The 14,447-nt window shown below is 33.8% G+C and overlaps 1 protein-coding gene across 2 annotated transcripts; it reads left to right on the top strand.

Annotated features, from left to right (window-relative positions):
* The first annotated feature begins 8,447 nt into the window (after window positions 1-8,447).
* On the top strand, window positions 8,448-14,129 carry LOC148617120 (uncharacterized). 2 transcript variants are annotated; one of them, XM_088584439.1, is made up of 6 exons: window positions 8,448-8,560; window positions 9,840-10,104; window positions 10,419-10,524; window positions 11,159-11,230; window positions 11,910-12,155; window positions 12,493-14,129. In XM_088584439.1, coding segments are annotated over exons 1-6 (1,740 nt in total). In that variant the 5' UTR covers window positions 8,448-8,558; the 3' UTR covers window positions 13,542-14,129. The 2 variants fall into 2 exon arrangements, with proteins under 2 accessions (XP_088440565.1, XP_088440566.1); XM_088584440.1 differs by lacking the exons at window positions 8,448-8,560; window positions 10,419-10,524 and having other exon boundaries at window positions 9,964-10,104.
* The last annotated feature ends 318 nt before the right edge of the window (window positions 14,130-14,447 follow it).

Here is a 14,447-nt window from a genome sequence, read left to right as displayed (position 1 = left end):
AAAAGATAGGTGGTTCGAAAAATGAATTCATAGATCTGATATTGAAATAAAATGTATACATGTATTTTTAAATATCGAATTATGATTATGATTTCTGACGAAAATATTTTATGGAGAGTTTAGACAATAAATTTTACAATAAAGTAGACTTAATTCCAGATTTTAGGTATAACAGTGTTTTTTTTTTTTTTCAGAAAGTGGAATTCACATTTCTTTTCAATTTTTGCCAAAAACAATGATCTTTATACAACATCACCTTGGCATTGTGTAAAAAGATCATTCGAATATGTTCAATTATCAGATTTTTGTGAGCATTTGAGCTTTTGTTACTATTGAATTTAAACGGGAATGTACAGTTTCTTTTTCCCATAAATAGATTCATCGGACAACTTTACCACTTACAAAAATTACGATATTGTCATAATACGGCGATCTTTAACAAGAGCCTGCATGCACGTGGTCTTACTCCTACGACTTACGATGACACCAAATCGGAAAACAAACTTGCTAGACAACCTCTTGCATTACTGGAGTACATGTAGATCGTAGTTCTCCTGTCCCAAATTATGTTAAACTGCATGAAAGAAAGATAAAATAGAAAATGTTGATATTTATTACTTTTTTTTCTCCTCCGACCCAATGAATTAAAGTGGCGGATTCAGGGTGGTCTGGGGTTGGATTCCCCACCTGTTTTGTTGGAAAATTTTGTAAATTTTATGCAAAATTTAATTTGGGCAAAAATTAGTTAAAAACTGTCTCTCCTGATTAGCTGGAGATTGCATGGGCAAAGTAAATGCTATTTTAAGAATTGTGAAATGACAATTTTTGCTTTTAAAATTCAAGCTATCTCAGGATAATTGTAGCGCCTGGTGAGGTAAAATCAAAGTATTCATGTACTGAATCAATTTATATGGATCGTTTTAATTTTTATGCCTAAAATAATCGTCAAATTGCCAAAAAATGGGATAAAAGGAAAGTACGGGATCAAATTCAAACGTATCTCAGCACAAGCTTAATTTTCTTACAAATGTTTAATTTTGAATTATTTGTTTTATTTTTTTTTAATTTACCTTTCTGATTACGAAACATACACACAATGTGTTATGCATCGTAGCAGTGCGCCAGTTTGGGTAATTCAGGTTCGATATCGGTTTACATGGAACACCTAGATGAATGATACAAAACTCTCGAATATAGTGCATAATTGAGCTACAAACTTCTAGCTGGGCATTCCCGGTTTTTTGTTTTTTTTTGTTTTTTGTTTTTATTTTCAGGTCGAAGTCTAATTTATTGACCTCCAAGTCTGTTTAATAATTCAAATTTAATCCACAATCATTGAAATATATAATATCCTGTTGATCTCTCAACTAGCTACATTTCTCAGTTGATAAGCTTTATAGCTAAAGTGCTACAAGTTATTCCATAGACATTTATGTGTCATGTAAAAGCGCTTAGTTTCTTGGTACCTAGCTCCAGAGACACGTACATTAACATAAACGATGTCTTATAATATTATTTCACCAATCGTGTCTGCGGCAGGAAACATTATAGCCATGCACTTTTAAGCCCCTGACCATCTACAGCTCTATCATAATAACATACAAATGGCCAGAATAGCCAAATAGAATGATTATTGCAAAAAGCAATAACACCAGACCCAAAAAAATGACACAATTCCCGAGAAATGCATTATCGAAATTCTATACCATCGTCTATGCGAAGTTTTTTTTTTTGTCATCTGCAGGCTTCCGATGTCATGAGGCGGTAACCACAATGAAAATACACGATACCGCGGGTGATACGTCAGGATGGTTTCAAGGGTTAAGCTATTTTTTGTTAACAAAAAATGGCCAAACGATGAGAGCAAGTAATATCCTGAAACCCCTTTCTTTATACAAGTTTCTTGATCGCGGAACCACTGTCCCTTTTATCCACCAGGGCCGGCATAAAATACCTCAGCATTCCTCTTTCTATTTCAATATTATGATTGATGACTATTTATAATCTCGCAAGGTTTTCCTTTCTAGCTTAACATCAAATGGTTTATAATGCGTCTAAATATAAATAGACAACTTGAATATATCGACATTAAACGACTGGTTTAATCGGGTAAATGCATAGAAATAAACAGGTACAGTACTGATAACAGTACTGATGAGAGATTAGAGGTCAACTATTTTTAATGGGATCGTTGTTAATACAAACCAAATTAATCAGCATATTTAGTTCGCAGTAAAAGTTGTTAATTGGGGTTGTTTATTGGCGTGAATAACATAGAATTAAATTTGATATATTCGAAAAACCTGCAAAGTGAACCTTACTATCTAAATTTGAACCTTAAAGGGGAATGCCAATGGGACTATTTTCCAATGGTAGTGTAAGATAATTGCAGATGCTATCAGGTTTTACCAATCTAAAGGCTCTGGTGACTTCTATATCAGTTCTGATCTTCAATCTAAATTTATAAAAATGTAAATCTGAAAACAAAATATAATAACTATCCAACAATTAGCAAACCTGCTACTATCGAAAATAAAAATCAAATACGTGTCAAAAACAGATGAAAGCTACCAATGGCCATGGAGGTCTAAAAAAAGCAGAACGTAATACAACAGTCCCACGTGTTATGATATTTAGGAGGGGAGATGGGGACCGAGCAGATTTCTTCGGATCAAAATAATTTATATATTTTTTTACATTCATTGAACCAAGCTATTTATTTTCGTTTAAGAATTGAATGTTTCATTCAAAAAGATGTTTCATCGGTGTAAAAGCTTTGACCTTAGCACATTTTTTATTTCAATGAAGCGTGCTTGTCCAAAAAGCGCACACGGTCAATGCATAGGCATAATTTTTTTATTAGATCAAAATATTTTTCTTCCATCTTCAAAATCAAAATTATTATTTTAAAAATTCTTCCAAGCCTCACTCAAAATTAGTGGTCCCATTTAACATTCGGATTTTATTAGGCGTTTCGGTATTTTTTCATGCTTGTGCAAATTTAAGATTCTCAAAACACCACCACTTAATGTGAGTATTTTTTTTTAATTTTATACATTTTTTTTGTGATTCTAGAGGTAATACATATTTAATCTAAGGCTAGAATATCCTCTTTTTTATTTGGGTACTGGTGTCTGGGTGACTAAGGAGTGCAATGGCGTCATACGTTAAATACTGATAATTATTGAAATGAAATTTAATAAAATGTTTGCACAGTGTCGATTGATATAACCGTAGATGTCAACAAAAAACAACTTCAAGGAACGCAGCTAGATATGACTGCAGATGTCGAACCCTGAAAACAGATGGAGCATTTAGGGGCAATTATAGACACAAAATTAAGCTTGATACAGCTCTGATTTTGAGTGTGATAAAAATATTTTATCAATAAATAAATAAATAAATAAATAAAAATAAATTATTGAAAAAGAAAGAAGAAGAAGAAAAAACGACCACAAAATTTCGTGAAATTTGCTTGAAGCGTATTATTGTGCGATTATTCTTTATGAATTAATAAAGTAAAAAAAATCGAAATAGGAAAATCAGAAATTCATAAAAATTGAAGAGGTAACTAACATCAATAGTGATCAACTATTACTAAAGTTCATGAAAATGTGTGGTGCAATCACTACTGTATTATAGTATGAACAAAGTCCAATAACTCTAAATCGTAAGATAAAACAAATTATAAAATACATCAATAAAAATAAACATTCCATCAAAGTTTCTACGACATTGCTGCAAGGGTTTTTTTTAAGTTATAGCCCGAAAACATATAATCATTTTTGTACGAATTAAGTCTCATACTCTAGTAGTTACACTTTCCAGAATTATTGTTAATTTATATTGTGTACAGTAGCATTTGTTATTCCACCACCAAAGTCCTAGGTACGATAAAGTAAACCCCTCCTACACTATAGCGTGACAGGGGTTACGTTATCGTATCTACCAAAGTCCATGCAACAATTTGTTCAATCAAAGTGCTATTAGCACTGGAGGTTTTTCATCTTTGTGAAAATTGTAGCATGTAAAGAATGATTTAACATAATGATGAAGTCTGTTTTAACGTGTGTTACCAAAGTTGTTTCGACGTTGGTTCAATGTTGGCTCACCGATTGCTCTAGGTCGGACAAAGGTAGAAAAATGCATGTTATGTTATCATAGTTTTGATTTAAAAATTGAAATTAAACAATTTTCGCAAATGGAGTACAAATGGCTTCTAAAACAAGTTATTAAAGAGAAACATAAAATACAATGGCAGTTCTGACTGTTTATTGATGACCCGTACAGCCGGACTCCCACCAAGCTGCTTATTGATGGCCTGTATAGCCAGACTCCTGCCTAGCTGTTTATTGGTGGCCCGTATAGCCAGATTCCGGCCAAGATGCTTATTGATGGCTCGTATAGCCAGACTCCTGCCTAGATGTTTATTGGTGGCCCGTATAGCCAGACTCCCGCCAAGATGTTTATTGGTGGCCCGGTGAGGAAGCTGTAGTAGTTGATCAACTTATAATCGGACACTACATAACGGTCAATCAGGTCAAGTAGAAGACCGTAGAATTTTTGGTATTCAGATATTTTTTTTACGTTTAATTGTATGGATATCCTTGAAACTGTACAACATCTGACAATTTCTACAATACCTTCTAGACTAGCAGGGCTCAACAGAGATTTAAGATCATAACACCGCTTTTTATACATGTATGTAATTGGAAAGGCTGAATTTGTGGGAAAATATCATTTTATCATTAAAAAAATCATAATTGCTTAAATTAAAACTACAAACAAATGAACTGCGGCCGTGTGTACTATTGTAAAGGCGTACATATACTAGGCGAGTACCGAACAAGGAATTTCGAGGTTTTTAATACACCTATCTAACACAAGGCTATATAATATATCTTTGGAAAGGTCTTTAATCGTACTTTCAGAAATGCTTGGTCGTAAAAGTGGGAAGTGGTCACAATTTTTGTAAAAACTCCAAAAAAGCAAAAAGTGAGTATTTCAAAATCATATAACATTTAAATAAAAACGTCGTTTAAAAATAAACCATATTTTAAAATTGTATCAAAATTGCTTTTTAAACAATTTAAATCTTAGCTTTATTCATTTTTAAATTTACCTTCTAGAAAATCTAAAAAACGCATTATTTGTAAAAAAAAGAAAAAACAAAATTTTTGGGGGTTTCCATATTAAACGAGACATTTTTTTCTTGCCTTATAAACCTTAAAAATTTATGTTTTCGTCACAAGAACATATTTATCTATTTTTGTAAACCTAAGATCGTGGTTGATTCGTCCCTTTATTGCTCGAAATGCTGTTTTTTAAACGCAAAAAAAAACGCAGGAAAAGGTTATAAAGCTTTCACTTATAATCGAAGACACTTGTTTATTATATCCAACGAAAATTTCGGATATTTGATGTTTTGGTCTGTTCAAGTATCTGTCCGTACTGCCGTACCTGTGTCCGTGCGTCCGTCCTTCTGTCCGCGCGTCTGTCATAACGTCTTGTGGGCTAGGTAATGCCTCCGTTTTTTAACCGATTTACTTCAAACTTTAGTGAATGATTAGTAACAATAATATCTTAGACGTTTTTCACATACAGCGGTCAATGGGCAATATTTTATTTGGTTACGTACATGTAAAGGATTGAATATACTAAAGTGTGTAAATGTTTGCGTGTTAGGTATTGTGAGCGTGCTCGCTAAATTTCTTTAAATTGTTCTCCTTTTAGTTAGACAAACATATAAACACGAATATCTTAATCGGAAGCTAAACCATCGCAAGAAAAAAAAAAGGTCGAGGGCCACTGGCAAATTCAGTAAGCAGAATGAAGCATGTATGTCGTGTAAGACGACAGGGGTCCATCAGGGGCCTGAGGGGCGTACTTTAATTATTAGAGACAGAAAAGTAAGGCAACAATGAGAATTTATAATGCTTTAAGAAGTTAGAGGATAATTATAAATGCCCATTCTTAAAATTTCTTCATTTTTTTCCCGAGGTTGCTTTATTTGCTTTTTGATGATTGTCCAATGTCAGAGAACGACTCATAAAACTGTCAAATGTTGTATGCGACAGGCAAAAACACTTAAGGTATTTCGAGACATTCTTGTTACCTATTATACAACCTGAAAAAGAGCAGCTCCAGTCGGCTATATGTCTTACACAGAAGTATTAAACTTCGTACGGCACAGTTGGGTTGTTTTCCTGAAAGCATTTGGTAAATAGGAATGACTGCATATAAATGTGTATCTACCAACAGATATTAAAGACTTCCAATTCCCAATTTTTTCCTAATGATGAATTAAAACACGGCAGAGGATAAAAGCCCCCAAACCGCAGAAGGTGTAACTGAAAACAGACGCTCAAGTATGCACAGAAAATGGTCGACATGCCAGCTCACATATATCAGCACACCACTAATATTGTATTTCTGCTTGTTGAACACAGTAAACAAAAGAATTTGCTGTCTGTCAATTGTAGGTTATTTACATGGTAGCTCAACAATAACTGTACGTGGTAAATTTCTAAAGAAGTACCAAGTAGATTTTCTTCGAGTGAGTTTGTTTTTACACTTTAAATAATAATGAAAAACTCGATTGAGTAATCAAGGGAACCAAAATTCTAGCGGGAATCAAAAGAATTTTATCCAGGAACAAAGACCAAACATGGAAAACAGACAATCACAACAAAGAATGTAAGGTGTCGTTTACTTGTATGATTCTTGTAATAACTTTTGTGATGCCTTAATTGTGTTTGTAGGAATGTCATCGAGTGGATCAAATTCAATTAGTAACATTCTACGTACATCACCTTTCCTGCCTTAAAGCATTTATGAAAGTTGGGAATATTTTATCAGTTGATAAGCGATTAGTTAGTGCTGTATGACAGTTTGGCATATAATACAACGATGCCAATTTATTGGCTTTATATATACGTTTCAGAGGCAGGTACTGAAACTCGACCATGATACGCAAATATTATGTCTCTTTTAAGGAATATTTCAATTTACACAATGAATAAAACGAGGCCGGGATAAACACGAAAAACAATCCGGAAGACAGCTCCACTGCTGTTTATTTTAAAGGCTTGTAAAAATATTAAGTCGCATCATTGATCTTCATTACGTAAATAAATCGCTTAAATGTATTCGAAATAAGATTAAAAATGACTTATGAAAGTTTCAATAGGTTATAAGAAATCTAAAGTAATATAATGTTTTGAACTGTTTTAAGGGGGGCCGACAACAATGTTGTTCCATTTGATTATTTATAGTTTAATATTGTTTTCATCAAAATTTTCTCCTTTTTATGACAATGGTTTACCTTTCTATTAAGAAAATAAATAATTCAGCATGAAAAGTTTAAAAATATATTGAATTGAATCTCACTGTATAATTACAAGCTTTTGGACATATCTTTGATCTCGCGAGATTTTTAAGAAACGTGACCACGGGAAATTTTTACTACCAATCAAATTTTAAGCTGTGATGACTTTTCTTCCAATCCAAACCAAAATTAGCCATGAGTTAGGTAGGTGCATTAAAAAACCTTAACGGGTGGCCTTTTTTTCCAAAGTGGTGCTCGCCTACATGTATTGCCGCGGTACAGTCATTTATAGTTTTTATAATTACAGTAAAATATGTGGTAAAATCATCAGAATCGGAGTCAACAATTATTGGTCAAATATCTCTTTGTAAGTATTTGTCTAAATTTTTTTCACTTTTAAAAAGACACCAAAAACAAAAAGATATTAAAAAACCTGGCTAGACGTACTTGACCCCATCCTCCCAAGTCAGGGTTTTTAGTCTACCCTCGAACCCTGACATCACTCATTCATATTTTGCGGGTATTGTCCAACAAATTTCGATTGGTTTGCTTCTCCACGTGAGAAGCACCAATGAAAATCGATTTAACATAAAATGTCTGTGGAAAGGTAAACAATAATACGAAGTAATGGACGATCCGATATAGTAACCGAAAGAATGCAATATGAGCAAAAATGATAACTGTAGATTATGTTTAGAGTCTTTACTGAAAAAAAAAATTGGCGTCATGTGGGTAGCCACTTTGTAAGTTATATCGAAGAGTTTCTATTACGAGTGATTTGATTGGATTTTGGATCTGGGTTAAATTTAAGTAACTCACTAGATGGCGCTGGACGATATATTTGTTAAAAAATCAAGAAGAGTACCTCACTACCTTAGTGGAAAATTCTGAAAATTTCTTCAAAGAAAATATGACAGCAATATCATGTTTTATGAAACACTGGAAAGAGAGATTCTTTTAAATGTTCCATAAAACATGAAATCGCACGCACTGAACTGTGTAATAGCCGTATAATATCATTTTCAGATTACATATTTATTTAACCATTCCCTCACTTTCCCCACATGTTTCCGACGGAAATTGCCGATATGTATTCCGATTACCTCCGATAGGCAATGACCACGAATGAACAACTTCCATCACAACAGTCTGGATAAAGCTTGATCGGAAGAAAACCTGTTACATTTCGTTGTATTTGCGGGCGTGTCGTATTTAGTATTTCCATCAATTAATGTAAGTTATATTAGTGATTACAATTTGTTTTCATTTTCACTTAATTTCCTTGTTCAAATATTTTTTGGAAAAGGATTTTTTGGTGGGATGGGGAGGGGCACCAGGGGCCCTTCGGTGATTCTCTGGATCCACTACTGCAAGATGATGATATAACACCGCTAACACCCCAAAGGAAGACTTCGATATTCTCTTACCACTGTCGGTAAGCGGTTAATTGTAACGAAAAATTACGGTTGGCCGATAAAGGGAGACAAACTGGTAAGTGTATCGTTTATTACCGAGAATTTCTGCCGAGTTAGAGAACATCGAAATCTTAACCGATTCAAGCATCTCAAATTTCCTAACATTTTCTGGCATTTTAATTCTTTTTCTCACTCATAAAACGTTTTAGTGTGGAGTCACAAACGTCGCCAATGGTTGAGATGATAAATCTCACATCATAGCTAAAATATATGAATGACTTTTTCGCACTATTCCTATTTAAAGTCATATGAAATTACGGGTGGCGAGAAAAAAAAACGTTTGTGACATCACATAAAACGTTTAATGATGTCTTGTAAATTCTGAATTCATGATTGACGTACTACTAACAAAATAAATTTTATAAGTGAGAAAAGAAGCATACACCGCCAGAAAATGCAAGACTAGGAAAGCTAAAAAAAACCCTCGGGTAATATTTCGATGTTCTCTAACTCGGCAAAGGCTCGTTTAAGATCTCAAAATATAACCCTTGGATGCAGTCTAAGAATATCTCTGTCTTGAACTTTCAGCGGTGTTATATTCTTAATGTCTCTCCAGCAAGGAAGTAGGAACTATCTCCGTTTCCTCCCTTACTGACAGCTGCAGACAGGCCTTTCGTAATTCTCAGACATTATATTCAGATCAATCGGATAACGCGTCGCGTATAATCAAGACAATCGATTGTCCCGACTTTCCATTTTTAATTTATGAGAGGAATGTCTGCACTGTCTAGATTAAATTTCTAACGTTAATCGCTGTTTGGAGCTTGACAAGAAAAGCGTTCTTCTGTAGTTTTGGAAAATGAACCCAGCAGCTACATTTACAGTAAACTGCGTTAATTTCGTTTATATGGCTATTTACTGCTTTTAAACTAGATAATTCTTAATTGTATGCTTGAACTTGCACTTAAACACAAACAATGCACATGTATATTGAGAAAACTTGGATTAATTCCAATCTCAGATATATTTTATCCCATGTATGATACAATAATTTAGTTTCACGAATATCTGTATTTCATTTTTATTTCATATTGAAGGATGTTTCCTTTATGGTTAGCAGAATTATCTCCAGACCAACTTATAATTGAATATACGGAGTACCTATTCCGTGAAAAAGTAGAGAAGAAAGTTTTTTTAGATGAGAATTATGTGGAATACGTGGGCAACTACGTTTATGCCATTATACAGGAGACGGCTTCTCTGATGGCGGATGTGACGTCATCAGTTTACGACCAAGCCATTCATCCAATAGTAACAATTACCTCAGATTCCATCTTTCAACTTATATCAGTTTCAACAGATGTAAGATTTTTATGCGCGCGCATAACTTTCATTATGATCCATATTTTCTTGTCTCTTATCTTCTTGACCTCAGCACACTTTTCTTTCTTTTTTCTCTCTTGCTTCTATTTCTAAGTTTTCGATGACTTTTCTCTTCGTTTTTTCTGATGTTTCATACAAATTTAATTTTTTATTATGATATTTTCCTCCTGTATTCAATATTTCGCTTTTCTTTTTAGTGTCTTGTCGTTTTGTTTAACTATCATTCTGTCTTCTATCAATCTTTTTCTCTTTTTCTCCTTTACTATCTTTCCTTATTTCTATTTCTCCAATAGTTTCTTGCCGACTTCAGTAAAATTCAGATGGTTTGTATCATGGCGCTAGCTTGTCTTCTCTTTGGAATAAACAAATCCATTAGAACCACCAGAATTATAAATAAAGGTACTTATTACATGTTCTCACCTTTTGGGTTTACACGGTTTTATTTACTTCACACAAATCAATTATATGTATAAAGTGTGACTGCGTTTTATCAAAAATCTTGAAATTGCATCACAAGGTGCATCCTACGGTTTGCACCTTACTACAGTATTGACAACCACTCCCACCCCCGAAGTCATTAAATATAAAATTTCAAGATATAGTGAAGCCTTCTAAACCGAACCGTGAATTAAACCTGTCTAAACCGAACTTTGAATAATCTGAAAATTAAATGAAAATTAACCTGTTTTAACTGAACCTTGAATAGTCAGAAAAACTGTCTAAACCAGACTCTTTTTTGAAGTTTTATATCAGTTTGCATGTGTTTCGAACCTTGGCTAGCCATATCCTTGTCTAAACTGGACAACATTTAACGTCCAAAAGGAGTCCGGTTTAGAGAGGTTTCACTGTTTACTCTGTACAGAAAAAAAACATTTCTAATGAAAAATCCCTGTGTTCACCTTCACAATACAACAACTTGTCGGAACACATCTTTTAAAAGAGAAACTAAGTTTGTTAATAAACAGACGTTAATCTTTATATTCTGTTTGAATTTGTGTATATTTGACCAAAAAATATGTTATTCTCTTTTCAGAGCTTAAGACGTACGAATCCATTATTAAGCATGTTCAGTGGCAATTTAATATGGAAAGACCAAATATGGAAGGTAAACGTTTTTTGTTGTTTTTGTTTTTGTTGTTTTTTTTTCAAAATTGAAATAAGCAAATGAACAAAACTATTAACCAAACTAAATAATAATAATAATAATTATAATACGTGGAATAGAAACATTTTCAATGAATACTGGAAGATACATGTATATACACGTGGTAAATATTTGGTAAAATATTAGAAAAGGACATGTGCAATTAAGAGACTGTTCATGTAGAAACCAGTCCCTATGATATGGATGGCACATGGTAAATTTTATCCCATGGAATTGTTTGTTCCAATGTAATGTTTATATGTAATACATGTATTTCAAATGTACAAAGATTTTTTTAAATCGACAATGGATGGCTCAGAAAATGATCTTTAAGTTTCCAAGAAAACAACAAAATTTTGCGCAAAATGAAAAAGTAATCTCCCTTTATTTTTAATGAATTTCAATGCTTTCTGTGTAATTTATTTCTCTTTAACCGTTGCATTTATTCAAAAACCAAATTTCAACATTGAGAAAGAATGCATTTGCGATATGAATGGGTTATTTCTTTTTGAAAACAAAATTATGGCATGTGCCACCCACTGCCTGGTTTTTCGTGGACGCCCTCTTGAAAGCAAGAATGTTTTAGTATCATGATTTGTTAGATAATATATTATAAAAAGAATGAAATATATTTTTATAGAAATCACTCGTAGACTATCAAAAAGCAGTGAATCAAGAATCCCATCAACCATGTCCAAGATGGAAAATTTATACACAATCTTGGACACTAGAAGCCACATTCAGCATCGTCTGAGTATAGACAATAAGTTTTGGACCCCTCTAATCATGGCCGAGGTCAGAAAGCTAGACCACATTAATAAAATTTGGCAAGATGGAACAGAGTTGGACAGAGTCAAAGAAATCCGAGATCGTGGTCGTCATGTTGGTATGTATACGAGTCCATGATTTTGAGTGATTAATTCAGGATTTCAGGAATTAAGTTATGCATTGTATTTTTATGAAATTTTGTTACTCATAAAATTGTTGATCATCAATTAAGTGTATCTACACAGTAGGTCAAGAATAAGTCAGGCTGATAATATCATTTACTTGTAGGCATTGCATTGTACCTAAGAGTTACAATGTGACGTCAGAAATGTTTGATAGTTATGAATTCAGAATCTTCATGACGCTTACTTTTTTTTAGTATTGTGCAACCCGAAATAAAGACCTATTCTTCATAAACAATGTAAGTTTTAATAAAAATATGTTTTATTTTTTAGATATTGAGGTTACGAGAATCAAAAGAAAAATTGAAGCCCTCAAAGAAAGCATTAAAGAAAGGAAAACACATCCCAATCTATGCTTTGATGAACTTGCCTACTGCAACCCTGACGGTTCGCCAATAGAATTTTTTTCTGCCGCTGAGGGCTTCAACTTTACGGTTGAATTTGAAGCAGCCGAAGAATATGAGCTCAGTTCGGGCTTAACAGCAGCCGATTCCTCTAAAAGGTATGAATGGGTTGAAAGAGAGGAACCAGTAGGAGTGAATGGGCTTAGCTCGAGCTTAACATCTGCTGACTCTACTGAAGTGTTGAGCTATCCAGAAGGAGTCGAAGCAGTCGAGGCAAATCATCTCACCTCAGTCTGGACCTCTGCTGAATCAGCTAAAAAGTTGGACTGGGCCGAAAGAGTCGAAGGAGCCAATGCAGAGGAAATCGATTTTAATCTACTCTTGACATGGGCTGATGAAACAGAAGCGACATGGAAAAACGGAACAGTCGCAGCAGCCGCAGAAAAAGAACTCGGTTCAGACTGGACCTCGGCTGACTCCACTGAAGGCTTGAGCTGGGCCGAAAGAGTAGAAGCAGCGAATACAGAGGAAATCGATTTCAGCCTAATCTTAACATGGGCCGATGATCAAGAAGCGACGCAGGAAAACGAGACAGTCGCATTCGATTCACAATTGAGATTTGATGAGAAAATTGAAGCCGTAGAGGCAGTTGAGTTGAATTTAGTCAAATATAACACTGATAGAAGCTGGTCATATAACCCCGAAGAGTCCGAATGTAAAGACTTCAATGGACAAGGTGATAATGGAGATACAAAGCTAAGTATGGCAGAGCGAGTGGAGCTTTCAGAGCAAATGGAGGCAGAGAACGAAAAAGGCACCGTCGATGAAGGTTTTGTGGAAGTGGATTGTTACTCTGTTGGTATTAGCTGGGCAGATCAAGTGGATGCCACTTATCCACTAGAAGATACATATTATCAAACGAGTAGCCTTAGCTGGGCTGAACAGGTGGATGAAGCAGAGAGACTTGGTCAGTTATAAATGGAAAGTTTACTATTTATAACAGTGACTCTTGATAACTTTTATTCTATTTAATACATTTGCCATTCTTGTTTGTTTTCAAAAAGATAAAACCAATACTTGTCCTTTTGGCAATAAACTAAATATTTTTTGTTATTTGTAAACATTTCCAACTAACATTTTATTGCATCCTTTCAACACATTTAGTTTCAAACTTGGTACACGTCTGTCGTTACGTTCGTTCAGACGTGACTTGCTTTCTATTCTCTTGTTATTCCCGTTAGGTAATCATATTTGAACTTTTATTTCTTATATCCAGGAATACTTTTAATCACATCTGAAATGAAAATTTTAATCACTTCTGAATCTTATTTTTTTCTCATTTTATTTTAATTTACAGATTTTTTTTTCTAGATTAATCATGTGATTACTTTTCTAGCTAAAGAATTTTTTGCTAACAGAATCTATTATTACATTCCTATAAATTCCATAATTTCATATGTCTTACTGTTGCATGAACTTATTTTCTTTATTTCTGTTGTAATATAAGAAGTTTCAGCCATTTTTTTTAATGCTATTTTAATGTTATAAAACTATGTTACTGCAGAATTGTTTTCTTTTGTGCTAATTTGATGAGCATGCTCAATATATATTCTGCGATGTAGGGCTTGAGTAGAACAAAACAATTTTCCTCGCGGAAGTGTGTATTGAGCATGCTCTTCAACTAACTCGCAGTTAATTTTGAGTTGAACACATCACGTATTCAACATGAAGAGTTTAACATTAAACTATATTTATGGATCGGACACGAGTACCAATTAATACTTAATATACCTCTTCGTCTGAAGCAATGCAATCTCCTGCGTAGAGAACATATATTCGCTATTTCGAAACTTTACACATCTGCAACGTAGTGCTTATGTCCAC

Source organism: Perna viridis, chromosome 5 (assembly GCF_037379345.1).
Source record: "Perna viridis isolate PV_CMFRI_1.1 ecotype Kerala chromosome 5, ASM3737934v1, whole genome shotgun sequence".
In the NCBI taxonomy this organism is placed as follows: Eukaryota; Metazoa; Mollusca; class Bivalvia; order Mytilida; family Mytilidae; genus Perna; species Perna viridis.
Note: the sequence above shows the minus strand (reverse complement) of the source record. Positions and strands in the feature narration are given on the sequence as shown.

Coding starts and splice junctions, on each gene's coding strand:
- LOC148617120 (XM_088584439.1), top strand. Junction 11,231..11,909: donor GGAAAGACCAAATATGGAAG/GTAAACGTTTTT, acceptor ATATTTTTATAG/AAATCACTCGTAGACTATCA. Junction 12,156..12,492: donor AGATCGTGGTCGTCATGTTG/GTATGTATACGA, acceptor TTTATTTTTTAG/ATATTGAGGTTACGAGAATC.